We start from the raw sequence: 21,305 nt of genomic DNA on the forward strand, positions 1-21,305 counted from the left end.
TGTGATAGGTATCTCAAACTGCATTGACAGATGTGAAGATGTCCAGAGATCAAGGGGCCCTGGTCTACATTATATCATTCAAAGATGCTGCTCTTATCACAAAACAGGACAGACTCAAAATGGGTATAAGAGATCAAGCTGATTGTCTTCCTGCCTTGGAATAATACTAAAAATTCAAGCTCTATGAGGACTAAGCTTGGAGGCTGAGCTGGTGACCATCTTCAGGGGTCATCTGGCCAAAGGAAAGTCATAGATGGAGAAGAAGCACATGCCAGGGAGGTATGTGGACCTTCAGGAGGGAGCTGATGGTGAGAAACCCCAGTCTACTATACGGGTGACCGTGGTATCACCTGCAGCAGCCAGTGCCCCATAGCACCAGTGCTACAGAACAACAAGGGGGAAGGCAGCTCTCCCTCCCGCCACGGGTGTGTGCTCAATTATCTGAACAGGCTTGTCCTTCTTAGACTTCACCCCTTTCCATAAGTACATTTAGATTTAAATGATTTTAGATTTAAATAATTTAGGTAATAAAATGAAGAATTAAAATTTGGACTTGGTTGAATTAGTAATTTTGATAAATGATTTTAAACTGAATTTACCCCAGTACTATTTTTCTGGAGGCAGGTTGGGCATTACTTTTCTTCTTACTCAAATCGGTGACTGTAGAATTGAAACCTCTTGTGCATGTCTAGGGCCAGACAGATTGACTGTGAAGCCCAGAAACCAGCTTCTGAGCCAGTTATGACTGGATTGCCAACCTCCGACTCACACAGAAATCTTCCTGATGAGTGAGACCTGGGGTACCTCCTTATCCCTGATGGCTGAGGCTTCCTTCAATTGAAAACCGTGTTACCAAGATTTCGTCTAAAATGCAGTACCAATGTCAGCTCAATGCTTTAATCATAAAGTATCTATTGAATCATGATCAGTTTTAAAATATCTTAAGGGTTTATGAATTTTGTTTCCATGAGGAGAGGGTAGAGCCGAGGGAAGGTGCCAGGGCAAAGAGACGACTTACAGCTCTTCGCCTGCCTCTTTGTACCAGCGAGAAATGCTACCAAGTCGAGCGGAGCTTCCTGGGAGCCGGGAGTGAGTGTTCTGCCCCTCCCAGTGCAGCCCAGGAGTCTCATGGGCCCCCGAGGGCCCCGAGCCCTAACTTTGAAAAGCCTTTCCCCAGGACCCTGCACTCCTCAAGTTCTTTTCCCAAGCTTAAGAAGGAAAGAATCACCCGGGGAGCCTTGTTAAACATGAGGTTTCCGGTTTAGCTGTCCTGGATTCCTGCATTTTTTTTTTAACAAGCACGAACCTCCGTTTGAGTAAAGACACCACGGAGGACCTGGTTAATGAGTTCCGGCTGCGCAGCTTGAACCGCACGCGGTCTGAAGCCTTCGCAGTAAGGGACCCCAATTACTGTCACTTTCCTGCGCTGATGCACATCCAACAGGCTCGGCAGGCCCCGGGCCTCCACTCCAGGGTTGAATCAGCAGTTAAGCCCTCCTATTCTTTGGAAATTCTCCGCTCACTCCTGTGGATTTCTGTTTCAACACCAAAGAACCAGTGTCCTCAACCAGCGCCAGCAGGAGTTTCACATCCTGGTGCTCACCTGCCATCTGGTGGTGAGGAATGAACACCAAGATACAGAGGAAATTTTCTTTCTTCTGCGGTTTTCTCCACAGTTAACAACTCAGAGTGTTTGGTCAGTGTAAAATGTAAAAGGTGCGTTTTTTTTTCCCTCTAAAGTATAAATATGGGGGGAAAGTATGAACAAATGCTGTTGCCAGACTGTGCCTTGCTGCCTTACCTGGCAAGCACCTTACCTGAAGAGTGGGTGTTTGAGGGATTCATTTCAGGGCAGGAGGTCCTGTTCTTCTCAGAGTAGCTCTGATGGCAGCTTCTCTGGTTCCAGGCTCCTGTCCCAACTCTTGAGGACTTGGGGCATCCTGGGGCTGGCATTGAATTTAGGGATGAGCCAAGGCAAGATTGGATATATCAGGTCCTGTACTCTGGAAAGTTGTGATAGGAAAAAGACATTCTATCAACATTATATACTGATAGAGTCACTAATCCATGAGAATACTTAATAGTGGGATCCAGGGTTTACTTTTTATCTTACAAAGCAGCCTTGTGAATCTAAACTGAGAAAACAATGCACCCTTATGGCATTCAGGTTTACTGGCCTTCTGGGCACAACTGTGTTTGCAGTTACTTAAATTGTGCATTTTCTAGATTCTCTTGAATCTAGAGACTCTTGAGACTGGAGCTGGAAAAGAACATGACTGGATGAATGGCTGTGGGTGGAGGAGAGTTCAACTTCTGTTTTTGTCAACATCTGGTGTATACCAAACTCCCATTACAGTCATGAGAAAAATAAAAACTAGAGTGGAAAGAGCAACCAAACGAGGTTTAGAAGATCTGAGCTCTCACTCCATTTTTCTTTCTGACAAGTCTTTTGATGACCTTAAGTCTCCATTTCTTCTCTGTTAAAATGCAGGCTTTACACTTATCTTACAAGATTATCATTGAGATGAATGAGATTCTGAAAAGTAGAAGGGTTTGAAATTATGAAATGTAGAATGTATGATTGTATCCATTGATTTATATCAGTTCCAATGAAGGCCAGGAAGAAAGTTTCAGGTGTGTGGGTAGCATGAGACACTGATGTCCATACCACTTGGAATCTTTCTGAATAACTAAAAAAAAAGGCTCTAAAAGTTGTGTATCTATGTGTTGATGATGATACAATTTTTAAAAAATTTTCTATGTTTAGAGTTCATGAAAGACATTTGTGACTATTACATTTAAAAAATGGCAAAACAATGGCAGTAGGAACAGTAAAATCACTTCTAGCTATAAAGGATTGATTCTAAAAGCTTTGGCTTTTAAATAATACAGTTTGAGAAAGAGGCTTAGTTAACTGCTCTTTTGTTCATACTCACTGATAAAGGTTTTTAATCTAGCCTAGCCATTGTTTTATTATTCAGGTAATTACACAGTGTTTCAACAAACTCAAAGCTAATTCAAATGTGAGAGATTTTTAACACATATTTCTTAATTGTGAAAAATGAACAGGTTTAATGAGCAGAAGGATTCTTACTTGCCTCTTTTGTCAGGAATTTGAAAACTGGTATAGAATAAGTGAAACTGTGTGTCATGAATTTCATTTTTTCTGGCTCAGAAAACCTACTTAGGGAGCATTTTATATCAAAACAAAAGCATTTCCTTCTTTATATTTTTAATTTCAAAATCTTTTGAAGGAGAGTCTTTTGTATTTGGTTTTGATATACCTATGGATGCATATAGGATGAATACACACACACACAGAGTTCTCCTTTTATCCTATCTCTGTATTCTTAGCATCTTTTCAGTAGGTTTAAGGCATTTAAAAAGCAGAACACTGTGTGAGATACCTTAGTGTTTTTTTTTTTTTTTGATATCTTAGATATGAGGCAGTGAGGAAGCTGAAACACAGGATGGACGATGAAATGGAGCCATGAATGAGGACGGGACAGGAAAAGCACACGAGGAAGTCCTCATACTTTTTAAGGAGAGAGGCCCAGTTTGGTCCTGAATTTTTCCAGCAGCCTGCACAGAGGGAAATTTGATCAGGTACATGAGTCACCGTGTCCATAAAATGAGAGCAGAACAACTGCTCTGGCAGAAAGCTGTGTTCAGTCTCTGAAGTTGCTCACTTCGGTGGAATATTCTCACCTCAAATTGGGCAAGAGCCTGGACTAAGTGATTATTTGGAAGAAACCAAAAGTTATCTTTCCTCTGAAAAAGCACAGTCTGTGTGCCTTTGTCAGTGTGTAAGTAGAAATCCAGAGGGGTTGAGATTTAATAGCCCTATCTAATGACAGTTTTAAAAATGATTTCTCATAGATGATAAAATTACTTTTTTCAATTACATGACGGGAGAATGAAAAACTGGTAAGAAACAATAGATATAGGAAAAAGAGGAATTAAAAATAAAGACACACTCAATACAGAGAGCTAAAAAAGCAGACATTCAGGCCATACTGTATCTGAAATAAGCAGCAAATTATTTAATGTTCCTGGCATGTTAAGCAATTGGAGGAGGTTTAGGAAAGGGGTGATCTCTGAAAACACTTCTACCTTTAGCTTTAGTATAATCATGTACAGTAAGTAGATCCAGGACTTCTTGCTGAGGGTCACAGCTCTGCCTTCAGATGTCAGGATGACTTAAGATCAGTCATATTTCTTTTTTTTTTTCATTTATTTTTATTAGTTGGAGGCTAATTACTTCACAATATTGTAGTGGTTTTTGCCATACATTGATATGAATCAGCTATGGATTTACATGTATTCCCCATCCTGAACCCCCCTCTCACCTCCCTCCCCATCCCATCCCTCTGGGTCATCCCCGTGTACCAGCCCTGAGCACTTGAAACATATATATTATCAAGTGTGAAACAGATCGCCAGTCCAGGTTGGATGCATGAGACAAGTGCATGAGTCGTATTTCTTTTCTTGTAAGATGAGACGGTAGTTGCAAGACGGAAGACAGGAGCTGTCGGCCATCCCATCACACTGATTATAACTGCAGAGGCAAAGTCAGGCCTGTAAAATGCCCCTTTGGTAAAATGCTTTTTCATGGGCAGGCACAAGAAATGTCACCACCAGGGGGCAGGAGTGCACTCTGGATAAACGGAGTGGACAGGCATCCTTCTCTGTCTTCCAACCACAAACTCTCCACTAGGTGACAGCAACACGAATATAATTGGAATAGTCATTAATGGGTTATATTTAAAAAATTAATTCTTTTAAATCTGAGAGCAGCACTTTAAAAAAGTATCTACAGTTGGAATTTTTTTCTCTAGAAATTACCATTTGCTTTTAGGCCTCCCATACACTAACCTAATACACAAAACCAAAACAAAACGCCCAAAACTTTTTTGGGGGGCAAGCGGCAGTGCACATTCTAAAGAACCTGGGAAAGACTATTTGAAACCATTATTATTTAACAGTTTACAGCTCCCAGTCTTTCTTCTCCCAATTAAAAAATTTAAAATAAGTGATACTTACTCCTTTGAAGATAGTTATTGTTTACTGACCACTAATGTGCTAAGGGTTGTTATTTAGATGCTTTTAAAGCATTACTTTATTGAATCTGGATTGGAGCTTTTTAAGAAAGCCCAGGTTTGAACTTAAGCTTATTTAGGGACATCATCTTTGCGTTTTCCATGATCTTATTGTGCTTTTTCTGCTTGAGCCATTTTCAAAACCCATACTGAAGGAGAAATTGGAACAACCCTCATAGTATGATTTTTAGTGCACACATGGATGTATTGTCTCTACTTAAGACTTTCCCTCTCATGAAGAGACAAACATTAACCCGATCAGGGACAATAATATATTTTGATTCTTCAGTTACACAGAAGGCTGAAAATGAAGACTGGTTTGGGAGCGATAGCTCCCCGAAAGTAAAAACTCATTCAAGCTGAAAGAGAAATGACTGGAGAGAATGGTAGATGAGAATAGGAGGGCCAGAGAAGAACGAGAATAAGATGAGGTGAAGGGGCCAGGAGTTCAGGTGGGAAGCTTCACACTTCTATGCTTACCTCTGCTTCATGCCTTTAGAGAACCTTACCTGTTTGTGGCCCTGGACAGCCTGATGTAACCTGCCACAGTACAAATGCTTTCCATGTGAAGCAGATATCTGAACATGTTTGAATCCCTTAGAGGCAAACACTGGACACTCAAGCTTTGAAAGCAGAGTAATAGTAAGTGGTGGTCTATAAGCCAGTGGGGGCAGGGCTTGCCCTCAGGAAGCCCCCAGACCTTCACTGCTGCTTGATTCCGTTCTAAATGGGACTGGAACCTATCACAAAGGAGAGAAGGAATAAGAAGTAAAGGAGAAACATGCTTAAGACAATTTTTATACACAATGATTTTACTGTAGTCACACAGTACTTCAATGTTCAAGTACTTTGTTCAATGTTCAAGTATCTTTAAGAGAAATAATAAGAAAATTATATGGCAACCCCAAGGGCGAAATCTGACTAATGGGAAGAAGAAAAATCCCTTTTTTTGTTTCTTCCCAAGATAGTCTGGGGGTGGGGAGACATCTTGTAAGAGGAAAAAGGAACATGGATGGGGGACTTAGGGAAGGGTGTTCTAGAAGGGAGGAAAGAGCGGTGACCTGCTTCTCCTTCTGTGCCCTGAGCCATTACCCAGGCACCTGCACACAATTAAGGTGACCTCAGGTGCTGTTAACCCAAGTTAGTTGAAACAACCATAGTTAACTAGCCAACGACTTACCAGGGGCCAGGCGTTACTCTTAAGGCAAGCCCTATAGGGCAGGTGATATTATCCTTTCTTGGAGAGAAGGACTTGCTAGAGGTGCAAGATTTAGCAAAAGGCACAATCAGGATGCAAGTCCTGTTCTTTCAGCAGCATCCTCTCTGGTTTTTTAGGGCCAGCATGCTAAATCCTGGAGCTACATCCTGACTGCTACCAGGGGTCACACTAGCCAATGTGGATCAATCAGTAAGCGCAGCTGGATCTAAATGCGATTAATTATATAACTGTGGCCTGTCCAAGTTTAGGTCTATTAAAATCGCAACATGAGACTGGGGCATTATAAAGGATTGCTGGGAAAATAAAAATGTTGGAATATTCCCCAGTTCCCCCCCTCCTCTTTTTTTAGCTTAAACAAGAATAAAGGAAGATAAAACAGCATGAATTCAACCCAACAGGCCACACAACCAGAAGTTTTTATCCTATATACCTGGCAGTTGGCCACAAAATGATCTGCTCAACTTCTCCAGTGATGACAGGGGGGTGGTAATAGTGTTTTCAAAATACGGTGAATATAGTGTAAACCTTAAGACAAAGCTGCTGACGATTGTTGGTGCTGTTTCATTCTCTATTAAAATGTTTAATTTTGGTGTCTTAATACACACTTAATACTTTTCAGAGGTTATGATCCCCAGAATTCCTGCTGCCCAAAGGCCTAGGCTCAGGATGGGGATTCTTATAAAGGTTTCACAGAATAAAGTAGAGAAGGTCAGCATTATCTCGAACGAAGTTTGCATTCTCCAAGACAATTACGTTTAACTAAACCACCAATAATACATTTACACTCCATGAACATGTTTTTCTGCAACTGTTTATTTAGAAAGATTTTAAAGAAATTTGAAGTGACTGTGTCTGGGGGTAGTTTCTTTAGATGAAAAAAGTGCTAACAGTCACTATGGAAACCAAGATGCAGGCAACGAGGAACAGAATCAGACCTATCCGACGATATTTGGAATGCTTCTCTTGTTCTTCTTCCTTCTTCAGTAAGGTATCAAAACCGGGTGTGTACATTTCCCCCAACCAAAACCGTAGGTCGTTAGGATTTTCCTAAAAGAAAATTACACGGAGGATAGGATCAGTCAATGTTGCAGACTAGTTGAGATTGCAGAATAAGAGAGTATAGGTATTTTACATCCATATTCACACGGCCTTGAGTGAGGTTTAAGCGTCAGAGCTCTAATAACAGAAGCTAGGCTTCTCTGAATAGCTGGAACACGCAGCTACAGCCTCCTGGCTGACCAGGAATCCTCAGCTTCAACCTGTTGGTCTGCATGACAGTTCAGTTTACCGAATAAATTGCTCACACTCTAGGGTCACAAACACAAGAGTGTTTCTGCCATGTTTTTGCCAATTTAGTGTCTCTTACAATTTATAAACAGTGTGTGTCAATCAGGTTAGTGAGTTGAAATAAAATTAAAATTCCTTGCCTCAGATGACCTTGGGGGTTTGATTTTGTTGGCATAGTAGGAATGAAGATGTTTGCTGAATTTTTCAGTAAATCCAGAAGCTGAGTTCCATGGAAGGAGGAGTAAGACTAAGAATCCAAAGTCTTCTCCATGCTTCTCAAATTTCTGGTCTTCTGTATAGAGGGCTACAGCATGTTAGCATGCAGAAACTCTGGCACTGTTGCCCTTCTGGATAAAGGACCCAATATATCCTTTCCCATCCTTATTTATCCCCGTTTCTGATTCTTTCACAGGCCTTGTCTCCCTTTCAACACTACGGAATTGTCTTCAACTCAAATTTATCTCCTGTGTCCCCAAATCATCTGCAAGCTCTACTGTCCATACATCTAAAACACACACACACACACTTCCCTGCTGTCTCCTGCTATGTGTGTGAGTGTGTGTGTGTGTACTCAGTCATATCTGACTCTTTACAACCCCACAACTGTAGCCCAACAGGCTATTCTGTGCACGGAATTTTCCAGGCAAGAATATTAGAGTTGGTAGTTATTCCCTTCTCCAGGGGCTCTTCCCACCCCAGGGATCTGACCCAACCATGTCTCTGTTGTCTCCTACATTGGCAGGTGGATCGTTTACCACTAGTACCACCTGGGAAGCCCTTATTTCAGTGCTAAAGATTCAGTGTCTATGCCTGGCTTCTAGTAGACAAACAAATAATTTATGGTGAATGCTGAATCTCTATTTTCACAAATCCATTTCAGGATTTATTGTTTCTCATTTGGATTATTGCAATGGCTTGTAGCTGGGCTGCCCACCCTCTCTCAGCTTCTCTAGTCTCACTGACTTCAAGTTAGCCAGTTTCCATGGCCAGGTAATGAACTAGCTTATTACCCTTATAATAACTAGCTGGGTGGATTCTGGTGATTACAATATAGCTCTTCCATTGCTATTATTTTCAAAGTCCAGTCTTAGGAAAGCTATTAAAATAAAATTTGGATGATTTGTGCAGAAGGATAGATGATTTAAAAATCCTTGCCTGACTTCACTCTTATTTTCATTTTGTCTGTGTCCTAATCAGAGGCCTGCACTTTGCTTGCCAGGGTAATGCCTCATTCTTCAGTAACTTCCATAATGGAGACTATCCACTTCCACATTCTGCTTATAGCTTGCATTGGTAACTAAATATGGGGTTCTTTTCTCCTCTTTTATTCATAAACTTAGTAATTCAGAAAAATGGGAGTGACCAAAAGCGCATGGAGCTTTCATGGCCTGTAAAGTAGTTGAAAAGGCTTCAGAAATTAAGCTGGGCTTTCCATGTGCTAGTTAGGAGATGGGGTAGGGATGGTGATGAAGTAAGTTGAATTGATGAGGTGTAAGAAGAGATACTAATACAAACCAAAGTCGTGACTTCATGAGGTCTGCACCCCGGTCTCCAACCTGAGGGGCCTCTGCTCTGAGGTGAGTGTGCAAGCTGGGATGAGGGCCAGCCTGGTTTTAGTAAAGCAATATATGCATCATATTCACACTCAGTCTTCCTAAACATGTCATGGTACTGCTGACAAAAAATTACCCCTCAGTGCCAGTAATGTTCAGTTTCTTTAGCCTTACATTTGAACTTTGAGTCTGTTTGTTCGCCTGATTTTCATCATTATTCTATTACTTTAGCTGTAGCTCTAGCAAAAATGGACTACCTATTGCTCTGACAAACTCTCTTACTCTTATATTTGTGCCTTTATTCTTGTTACTTCTGACAGAATAGAGCCTCTCCTCTCATGCAAACAACCCATGTCATCTGGAATTTTACATATCCTTCAAGTCCAGCCTAAATTAACTTTTCCACAAAGGCTTCTTATAATTCAATGTGACTTTGTCCTCTTTTGAATCTGCACAGCACTTTCTACTAATCATACAGTCACTGTCTTCCTCTCGCTTGTCACTTCCTCTGTCTTGTCCTAGAGTTACTGCTTGGTGTTAATACTTCACTCAGATGAACTTTTGGAGGGCAAGAATATTCACCTTTATAGCACCCTTGTCATTCATGTAAACAACAAAGACCAGAGGCTCTAGCACCTAGTCAGGAAATGTTTGTGAACTACATTAATACATCTTTCCTAGTTGTAGGTTATTTCCTAGAAGTCTTGATCTTTGGATTCCTGATAAAAAAACACAAGATTACTGTTGCTAGGGGGAAGCATCTGTTATGGAAACATCTCTGGAGAAGAGGCTACATTAAGGATGAGATACACTAAATTCACTGGGAGATAAAGAAACTTCAAGGATTCTGGACAATATTTAAAGGAGTGCACATTTGAGATTTTTTAAAGTATAAGACTTTAAGGGGATGTAATACTGTCCCCTTCAGAAGGAAAGCCTGTAGGTGACTAGGATATGAGGCTTAGGACAAACATACACTGTTACACTTGAAAAATGTCAGGGCTTTCTGGCCCTAGGACAGGCAAGGTTGGGTAGGAATCCAGTCCACTTGGAAAACAGAGGGTCACCTTCCCTGCTTTTCAGGGATTCCTAGACGTTCTGCTTGAAGGGTGACACCAGGGGAAAGAAAAGGAAAAACTTGAGTTGGGTTTAAGCTGGGTGAATGAGTTCATTGCATACTTTTCCTGTGTTGAAATGCCTTTGTTTTATTTTGTTACTGAGACACAGGAAAATGTCCAAAATGTAAATCTGCAATCTTAAATCACTGAGTAGGCTTGAAATAAAATGATCTTTGATGAGAACTGCCTTGCACAATGCCTAAGACACAGCAATTAATCAATATATTTGAAAAAATGTAGAAAAAGGAATGCAGCTATTCACAAACATAAATGATGTCAAAACTAGGGAAAAACACTTAATCTTGCAAATTGACTCTCACAACCTGATACCTTCCAGGTAAGCCCTTCTTCTTGTCACATCATTTCTTTCTCTCTACACTGTAGTGATGTCGGTAATTGCTGAAATTATAAAACACAAAACACATAAATAAACACAAATACTGACTAGGAGAGAGAAGGTAAAGCCAGAGGCCACAATGACCTCAAATCTGGAGATTTTTGTGCTCAGTGAAGAGTGCCTCTCACCTTAATACCCATTTCTTTTAGGATTATGTAACTGATCTCCCTCATCAATTAAAGGAGTTGGTTCTTTGCCTTGAGTACCTTCAGATGCCCAGAGAGGTTGGTATGCAGGGAACGCTTGTCATATTCCTCAACGGTCCATGAAGGATTCTTTTTTCTTTCTTCCATAGCTTCCTCAAAACTTACATCACCATATAGTGGGTTATTCTTCAGAACTGATGATAAGGATGGTGGGGGCCTCTCTACAGTGATGGTGCCCTTCGCACTGGATCCCCTCAGGCGTTGAACAGTGATATTCTTCTTTTCTCTCTGTCAGGAGGCACAGTAACAAAGTTTCTCTTACCAAGAGGTCACTGATGATAGGGAAGGAATATGTGAAATAACTATACCAGAAAGTTTAATGATTCTGCCTGGACCCAACGGATTAGGACAATGAATGAAGGAAGAATTCTAGGATCTAGTTTGACTTAGGATTCTATCACTGAGTTCTTTCTTTGCATGTGATTGTGTTCAGATTCAGTAATCATTCATTAAAATGCTATTTTACAATGACAGAGAAAGAACAGCGTTCCTTAATTCAAACAGTGGAATTCTAAAGAAAGTCATTTTCCCCCAGTTCACTTGCACTGAGATTTAATGACATGTTAACTCTTTTCACTTGTGCATTCTATGACTGAAAAAAATAATATTTAACATTGCTGTATTAATCCAGCAAAGTCAAGATTAAAAGGCATTTTATAGCTATGCTTTGGCTTTCATGGGAACTCCCTTGGGACTCCAATTTTGGAAAGCTTGGAGAACTAAACTAACTTAGCATTGCACTCTTATACGTGACTATAGTAAGTAAGTAAGCAAGTGTTAGTCGCTCAGTTGTGCCCGACTCTGCAACCCCATGGACTGCAGCTCACCAGGCTCCTCTGTCCATGAGATTTACCAGGCAATGATACTAGAATGGGTTGCCATTTCCTTCTCCAGGGGATCTCCCCAACCCAGGGATCGAACCCAGGTCTCCTGCGCTGCAGGCAGATTCTTTACGGACTGAGCTACAAGGGAAGCCCATATGTCGCTTTAGACCAGCTGGCTACTGGATGGCTCTAATTCTGAGTTTCAGATCTTTAAAAACTTTTAAAAAATTAAACCATGATATACATGTAGAAATGTACATATGTTATAAATGTAGAGTTCAATAAATTTTCACATATCAAATAAACCCAAGATACTACCAAAAAACAAACCATACCAGCATATCCCACACTGCCTTCTAATTACTCTTGGTTCCCCTCCCCAAGGATAACCAGTATCTCCAGAATCCCCATCACAGGTCAGTCTGTACTCATTTATATAAATGGATTATACAAAAATAATGTGGTTTTTCTGTGTCTGGTATGACCTTCATATTTTTACTTTGCCTTTTTTTTCTTATGACCACAAAGCTATTATGAAGATAGAAAAATTTCAGATTAAAATTTATTCATTGACCAAATAAACTGGAGAAGAAACATAAAGCATATAGAGTAATGTCTTATTTATCATAGGGCATCAAGGGAAAGGAATTCCACGTAAGTTAATTTTCAGAAAATTTAGGTTTGACTCTTAAAAACTAGTGACACATTTCATTATCTTACAGCAATTTTTCAATAAATGTGTTTCACATATTTCAGCCTTCCTAAACAGAGAAGTTTAAGTAGCAATTAATGTTTTTCTGAGTTATATTTATAATCATCAATGCACTGATTCCCTCATATCTATTGGGGAATATAGGTCACATTAAATACATATTTATATAAGCAAAGTTGTAAACTAATATATGTAGCTTCCTTCTGAAATTGCTGGTAGGCCCCACAAAATCATCTAGATAAAGTCATTCATATTCTCTTTGGCCTTAGGTTTCCCTAATTTTCTTAATCCAGACTTTTTTTAGATAGGTAGAGATCAACTTTGAGGTCTTATCTGACTTTATTAGATTGCTGGTCTGTTCAAAATCAATTTATATTCTATAATACTGAAGTTTGCAATGAAATAATAAATCATCTTGACTTAGCATTCATCTTTAAGATGGATGAACTCATGAAAAATGTTTCTGGAACTGAGAAAAAACAATTTGATATAAAATTTAGATAGTTTCAGATTGGCATAATTCTGACTCAAGTTTTTTGCTTCAAGGCTAGATATCTATGATCATCTTTGAAGAGAAATAATCCTTCTGACATTGAAAAATTGGCTTTGTCTGTTTTCTTGCCTGCTGGACTATTCCTTGAGTTTCCTAAATAAGAAAGCTCTATAAATCAGAAAAATAGTTTTAGGGGTTAAGAAAAAAACACAATACCCTCCGTTACAATGTATAAAAACCTTGAGAAAGGAATATACAAAAGATATAAAAAATAATCAGAGCTATTTTTAAAAGAACATTCAAGGTCTTAATTCTAAACAGTATTCTTGACTTGTTTGAAGTTTAGAATTTAGTGCCATTTATTTTTTCACTGTATGACAATTTCATGTCTGAAGGACATGTGAAGGAAAAATTAATAGAATAATTTTATTAAGAATTTTATGGAAGAAACAGAATATACTAATTGTGGTTGAGGTTCTTCTATATTTTGATAAACTAAAAAAAATCTCTTCAGAAAGAAAACCAAAGCATGTCTTTGATTTTAATTTTTCACTCTACATTCTACATGGACTACATTTATCAAAAGGAAGCACAATATTAATTTCATTATTTTAACTATATGGGCTCTAAAATAACTTAAAAAAAAACTGTTTAAGGAAATAAGCTTCAAAGCTTACCTAGGCTTTTCTGTATTAACCATTACTTTGTCCACATATCCTTTATACACTTTAATCAATATTTATCCCACTTATATATAAGTAAACTATCATTTAATAAAAAGAATGAAATAGAAGACTTTCAGACAAACAAACACTTAGAGTATACAATTAATAGGCCAGTAAAGAAGGAACTTCTAAAAAATATACTGCAGGAAGAAGAAACCTGATATTAGGATGAAAGGTTAAGATGCAAGAAGAAATGCTAGGAAAAACAAAGAAAAAGAACAAAAGGAAAAAAAGCTGATGAATGTATACAGAAATCTAAGCAAGCACTGATTTTATGGTAAAATAGAAATAATAATCACTAATTTGTGAGTTTTAAGATAAGAGAAACCTAAAACTAAACAGTAAAATCTTTAACAGATAGACTTGATTGAGAAAGTTCCTTTCTTCTTTTTGGCCACACAGCATGTGGGATCCTCATCCCTTAACTAGGGGTTAAATCCATAGCTCCTGCAGTGGAAGTATAGACCCTTGGGCCACTTGAGAAGTCCTTAATTATGAAATTTTAAGAAATAATTTCTCTTAGAGGATAGAGATACTACTTAAAAAAAGAGAAAGAATGTGTAGATTCTAAATCAGTACAGCAGAAGAAAAAAGACGACAGAAAGTTAATCTAAAAGATAAGAAACTGAAACAAAGAATACAGAGGATAAAATCTTAGGAAACAGAAAAAAAAACTGAAACAATCATGTTAAACATAAATAGATGAAACCCTCTATTTAAATAACAGGGACATCATATGAGATTTTTAAAATACTTAAAATACAAGAACTCAGAAAAAAATGAGAGTTGCAAGTACATAAAAATATATAGTAGGCAAATATAAACAAAGAGCTGGTGGTGTGACTGGTTAAATACTCACCAATTTCGTTTTCCCTTTCTGAGCACAAGACGTGACTGCCTTCCTCAGGCTGTTTGACGTTAAACTGGGCCCACTCTCTCTAGTAGTTGACGTGGGGTCAGAAGTAACAGAGATCATTTCCAGGCTGAGCCCCTGAATTCTCCAACAAGATTTTTGGCTCACCTGTCCTCACTTCCCATTTTCTACTGTGTCACTGTAAGCAAGGATTCTGAGGTGGCAGAGCTATGTAAGATGAAAGAACTTCAAGCCCTAGGATACTGCTTGGAAAAGAGCTGCCCAACCACCCCCACCCCCAACCTATCTGTCCTTTCTCAGACTTTCCATGCACAAGTATGTTTTTCTTCTTTTTAGTTACTGATATTTTGTCATCATAGTGTGGCCTAGCCTACATTCCCCTTAGTACAGAAAGTGATAGCTTGAAATTCTACAACTGTTGGCATTGGCTTAGCAGTTAAGAGGTGGAGAGGGATGAGAGGAGTATCAGAAGCTGGATGAATGGCTGCTCATATCATACAGCGAGAAATGTTTGGTGTGTTATTTGTGGTCATTTGGAATCTAATCCCCTGTAGCTCTATGAGGGATAAGTAATACATGTACAAGGATCACAGCATTGCTATATTATAAGAAAGAGATGAAATGATAGAAAGAACTGAATCGTTTGCAAGAAAAAAAAACTATGGAAATTTGATGCCTTCTATTGTTAAAAATCTGACTGTTTATAGATTCCAAACACTAATTGAGCTCCCCCTCCCCCCCAAAAAAAGAATGAAAAGAAAAGAAAAAAAGCCCATTTAAGTTTCCTAGTAGAATGAAGTGACTCAGGATAAAGGTCATGTTAGGGTGTGGTTTCATAACTATTACTCCAGACTGTCTCCAGGCATTTGTCATTGAGTCAAAAGACAGAGAAATGGAGGCAGAAAAGCAAGCCCTTAAAGCCTATTCGAGAGTGATGCCTTCAAAGAACTTAAGGTATATTTACCGACATATAGAAGTGACCACAACAAAATAGAAATGATTACATTAATAAATAGCTCAAACTAAGTTTTATAAGAAATGTTTCACCAGAGAAACCACAAGCCTAGACCAAAAAGTTTTTAAAAGATTGTTAAAAATTAGACTAAATCAACAAAACAACAGTAATCCTATGCCTCCAAACTGGATGTATTTATTATTAATGGACTAATAGGAGTGAATTTTGAAGCCTCTACAGCCTTGAGGGGGGCCCGCTTTGATATGGCAAAAGACTTTGATATACAAGGGAATGCTTCCTAGTGCGTTGGACCAGGAACTCTAGAGAACAATGCCCCAGGAGATCTTCTAAAGAGGAGAGTCCTGGCCTAATCCATCTTCCCCACCATCAAGGAAGGAGGGCCACACAAACTATTCCCAGTAGGATCTCAGAATTACTATGGAGCAGTCTCTGCGTTCTTTCATTTTTCCCATTCAGGAAGGAAGAATTACTGCAGTGATTACATTTCTAGTGCAGCAGATTATAGGACCGTATGGATGGGGCACTGGCTAAACGTAGTGACTGCCTCTGATGAGGGATGAATGTTGGTCAGAGTAAATCTAAGAATATAGTCACCATTAAATACTAAAGACAGGAGAGATCAATAAATATTAAAAGAAAAATAACCCAGATATATGATGGAATGAATCAATGATATTGAAAGCTATTTCTTTTTGAAAAGGTTCAGTTCAGTTCAGTCGCTCAGTCGTGTCTGACTCTTTGCGACCCCATGGACTGTAGCATACTATGTTCACAAATTGGGAAAATCAAGATCCTAAAGATGTCCATTTTCCCCAATGTGGTTTATACTTACAATGTAATTCCTATCATAACCATAATCCAAACAGGGTATTTTGTTTGTATTTTACATGTGAACCCACAGACAACTTTTCCTAGAAAGTAGCTCCCCACTGGTCATGATAATTCTGTTTTCCAAATTATAAGTCTTACCTTTATGAAACACAGATTTGATCATGTGATTCTCTTGCTTAAAATTTTTCATCAACCCCTCCGAACTTTCAGGATAAAATCTGAAATCTCAGACAACTCCCATCGAGCCTTCCCAGGCTGACCCAGACCTCTCTTGAACCTCTTCTGCTTTCCCCTCCAAGTCCCCAGGGCTCTGGAGTCCCACATGTGCCCCTGTGAGACACAGTGTACTTGAATGAGGTTTCAGTGCCAGAGGCATGTGGGTCTCATTGAGGAGCAGTGATGGGACAAAGGGGGTGATGCTTTTGGCAGCAGTATCATCCGGGGGAACTGCTGACCCCACTGGAGATTTTGTAAACTACATAAATTTAGCAAAACTTGATAAAATCATGTCCTCACAACTGCAAGTAAAATCCTGAGCAACTCAATGATGCTCCTTAATCTACTTTCTAGACAATAATTTATGTACCTCAAAAGTCCTACAACATTTGCCCAAATATAAGCTTATACAGGCTGCTCTTATTGAAATAGGATATGGAGTACTTGAAATAGAGACAGTCCTGGAGAAGGCATGACATATGTGTTCACAGACAGATTGTGAAATATAGTTATGATGCACAAAAACAAACAAAGCTGAGGGAGAAAGAAGAGATATTATAATTTAAAGGGAAAAGAGAGCTATAAGACTGAAAAAAGAAACTGTGGAAAGGTGATAAGGAAATACACCCAGGAAATGACCTTGTCTAGAAACCAAGGGAAGAGCAACCTCCTTACCCTTGATCTTCTCCTCTAGTTCATAGGTATAGTACAGCAATCCCCTGGGTTCTCAAACAGACATCATAAAAGTCAGGAAAAGATATAACAAATAGATTAGTCTGGAAAGACTCTGAAGTCTAACTGCTAATCAGAAGAAAAGTCCCACTACAATATCTGAAAAAATATGTTTTATCATTTATACCAAAAGAAAAGGAATTTTTTTTAACCTTCCTCTATAAAGGGATTGGCAGAAATATTTGGAATATAATTCCAAATGCCTTCATCAGATACATGCCCCCAATTATTTCAACAACCAGAAATATTAGATTTTGGCAAAAGTTTGTTCATTGCATTGAGAAGAAATTTATCAGGAAGGCTTCTTCATTTCTCTAGTGAAAGAATTAAAGAAAAAGTATAAATCTAGTTAAATCAAGAAGTACCTGCTTGTACTCTTTACCTACAGACACAGGTGACCTGTTTATGCGTGTTCACAAAGGGAATGTACAGTGTCCTGAGATGCTGGCGTGCCTAGGGACATCCTTGCTTACTTTCCTATATGCATGGTATTGCTTCTGCTCATGTAAAATGGCTTAGAAAATTGCCTCTGAAGGTGGAATGTGAATTTCAAAAAAGCATAAAACATAAATCATGAATATAAATACACTACTTTTTTTTTTTCTTCTTGCTGCACTGCGCAGCATGTGAGATCTTAGTTCCCTAACTTGGCTCCTGCAGTGGAAGCAAAGTCTTAACCACTGGACTGCCAGGGAAGTCCCTAGAAGGTTCTTGTTTCAACTGTTCGGTTACTACCGGTGTTGAAGGCAATGTTTGTAGGTTAAGTCCTTTGACATTTCTTGAGGTAGGCTTAATTCTAAATACTATGTACCTGGGGCGGGGGATGGACAGATTGTGAGCCAAAAAGGTAAGCTAACACAACTCTGAAATTTGTGTGGATTTCATGGAAGTATATAATCTAACTGCTTGATTTGGCCACAGAGTTTGAAGAAGTACTGACTACACCCTCTAACACGCGCACACACACCCCCCTCCATCCACGGTATATATCAAAGAATGCAAGTGGTATTATCTGCTATTCCAAATTCTAATGATGGGCTAATTTAAACACATTTGGGGATACTATTAATAGCAAATAACGATGATAATACCCATTTCTTATTCTCTTAAAGGAAACTCTGTCAGTTGTTTTTACCTTATTTGCTCTCACTTTTAAGGAACTATGTAAAATGAATACTACACTAATTTTGCAAGTGGAAATACTAAAGCATGGGCTGAATAAGCGCCACAATCGATGCCTCTCAAACTGGTTTATTGTGGATTTGAGACAAGAAACCAAGTTTCAAATCTCCTTGTTCAATGTTCTTCAATTGACTTAATGTCTCCCCACAGAGTGAGACATTAAGCCAACAAAGTGAGGGTTTTAAACTAAGAACCGCTTAACAGCTGCCTGCCACCTCCCGTGCCCCTAACACCTCAGCCCCCCTGGTATATTCAGTGCCCTTGTTCCAGGCATCACCACAGCTGCTTACAACTTTCATACATTCCTTTCTTTTAGATTTGCTTTTTTACCAATGAATATTACCACTCTTGGATTTTTAAGATCCAACCAAGGAGAGAAGCATTATTTATTGACATATTGCAATCTACAGTAGCAAATATAATTGTTTTTACTCACTTGAGTCACACTTACCCGACTAACTAAATTTGTAACTGATTTATTTCTTCCCTTCAAGTATTATTTAGTAGTGTATTGGCCTTTATTCAGTTATTAGACGTTTCTTTTTAGGGTAAAGTTATAACTAAATCAAGTTTATTTATAGTTTACGATTACCAATGACACATTCAAAGGCATACGAAACAGATTTTTACTTCCTTGGTTTGCCCTGTAAAACTATTTCTATACGTCAGGGCCTGTTGGGAAACAATGCTCTTTAAAATTCGCATCTCATTCAGGTTTAGGAACAATATTCAATGGAGCTTTAAACTGTGAAGTTCCACATGAAGGAAACCGGTCAACTCCAGTACTAAACAAAAGATGTTAGATTGGTGTGTTCCAACCTCAAAGGAATTTATTGGATATGTTTTCTTAGACTAAACTTCATAGCACAGGAGGGCCAAGGTATTCTAAGCTGACTTTTGAATTATTTTAGTTCATGATGTAAACAGTAAGAATGACAAAGGAGGAATTTCATCGCATTTAACTAAGCAAAACACACAAAAAGCAGCCATTAAAAAGGTGTGGAGGATGGGTTTTGAAAATTACAAAAGGGAAGGATGTAAAATTTTAAAAAAATCAGTTGTCATAATAGGCTGCCTTACAATGGAAATGAATTAAAACCCTCATAGGTGGAGGAAACACTTACATAACCATCCAAGTGTACTTGATTCTGAATGATCTCACGATAAAGGTCCCGAGAAGCCCACAAACACACCACAAAGGAGTCACTTTACACCAGGACTCATGAGTAGCAACTGTTTCTTAAAAGAAAACAAATTTCTGTTCAGGGAATTTGAACCACTCCAAAGGATTTAATGATTTGCAGGGGTTTGTAGGTCAGTCCCATTTGTTCTGAAATGAAACGCTTCTTCCTGTTTCTAAATTGACTAACCCTTAACCCCGTCAGCCCTCATGTCTTAAAACAAAGATTATTCCTATTTCATGAGCTGTGCAACACTCAGGGCCTTTATGTTTCTTTCAGCACATGGAACTCATCAGTTGTATCCTTCTCTTGTGGTTAGCAAAACAGAAGGAAGATGCAGAAGAAGAGAGCAAGAAATGAAGTCTGGGTTTGAAGGTTGCTTGTTAAGTCTTGTCTACATGGACACCCGCCGAAACAAAGAGCCTCTACAATAGCAGCCAGCACCTTACTCAGGTACAGAGTTCCCTCTATTTTCTTTCTTTCCATTGTTTCACTGTTTGAGTTTCTTCCCCATGAGATGAAAGGGAGCCAGTCTAAATGAGGTGGAAGCAAAATTTAGTTGTCTTAGAGGCCATGTATGAGCCCACGGTGTAAGCTTCGGATGCTTTATGCCTAGACTACACCAGAAGACAGAGGTGGGGTTCCACCCAGAGCCTTATCTGCAAATGCAGTAATTGATCTGAAAACATCTGAAGGGAGGGCTAGGCAAAAATCTAAAAAGAAGACAGTATGAGAAGCTGGGGCATGAAGGAAAACGAATGGTTGAGATAGTTCACAGAGTTAATCAAGTGACCAGAGAAAGTCTCCTTCCCTTGACGAAGAGAGAAAGCCCCTTTCTATGGCAAGAGTGAGCAGCTACCCCGTACTGTTGCCTGGAACCTTTTCGCACAGATGATGAAGTGGCAGATGCCGAGAAGACAGCAAGCCCCCATCCACATATACGCGTGCTCCCAGACCTTACCTGTGAGTACACGAGGTTTTGCCAGTGCTGTGCAGCAGGGTAATTCCCTCCCGGAAACCTCACCAGGCTGGCCTGGAGAAGGGCTGAGCTCCTCATTAAAGACTTCACATCGAGCTGCAGGAACTTGTCAGGATGGTTGTTATTTGGCAGAACAGAGAGATCCATGCCTCCCCGCATCTACAGTGGAAAACAGAGGTGAGCAAGGCTGCTGCTCTCAGAATGGTCCATTATTAATGAGCCTGAGGGTGCCCGATGGGCGTGTGAAACCACGGCTGTGGGCTGTGCTCAGAAACCACTCTCGAAATGGCATATCAACACAGGCGACAATGTAGCACCCTGACTTACCCTTCACACCTCACACACACACACTCTCTCTCTCTATCCCCTCGGATACTTGAATGGAACAGCTGTGCCCATACTTATTCAATTGTAAAGGATGAATGAAGATGTCTCTTCATACACAAATAACAGCTTAAGAGGAAGTACTCTTTGGATCAAGGCTACCGGAATTTCAGGGTTCCAGTCCATAATATGGAGCATATGCGACAGTCACCTGTAGAGAGACATTAACTGATACTTCTCTTTGAACACTGCCGAGCTGACCCAGCTGGCTTGGCCTTGTCTCTGCAGCCTCACATGTGATATGCAGGATCTTGTTTCTTCTCATGTTTTGACTCCCAGAGTCTCAGGGTCATGTGAAACCTAACCGTGTTTAGGTT

At 39.3% G+C, this 21,305-nt stretch overlaps 1 protein-coding gene and 1 long non-coding RNA gene across 2 annotated transcripts; one reads left to right on the forward strand and one right to left on the reverse strand.

Annotated features, from left to right (window-relative positions):
* The first annotated feature begins 1,352 nt into the window (after nucleotides 1–1,352).
* Nucleotides 1,353–20,074, forward strand: LOC122699804. The gene is made up of 3 exons (XR_006342681.1): nucleotides 1,353–1,716; nucleotides 3,440–3,606; nucleotides 19,945–20,074. It is a non-coding gene; the product is annotated as an uncharacterized LOC122699804 (long non-coding RNA).
* On the reverse strand, nucleotides 7,139–20,754 carry MINAR2 (membrane integral NOTCH2 associated receptor 2). Its single transcript, XM_043912191.1, has 3 exons — nucleotides 20,587–20,754; nucleotides 10,880–11,107; nucleotides 7,139–7,365 (listed from the first exon to the last, which is right to left on the reverse strand). The coding sequence occupies exons 1-3, from the start codon at nucleotides 20,749–20,751 to the stop codon at nucleotides 7,186–7,188; spliced, it is 573 nt and encodes a 190-aa protein (XP_043768126.1). The 5' UTR covers nucleotides 20,752–20,754; the 3' UTR covers nucleotides 7,139–7,185.
* Nucleotides 20,755–21,305: the final 551 nt, after the last annotated feature.

This window comes from Cervus elaphus, chromosome 9 (assembly GCF_910594005.1).
Source record: "Cervus elaphus chromosome 9, mCerEla1.1, whole genome shotgun sequence".
Lineage (NCBI taxonomy): Eukaryota > Metazoa > Chordata > Mammalia > Artiodactyla > Cervidae > Cervus > Cervus elaphus.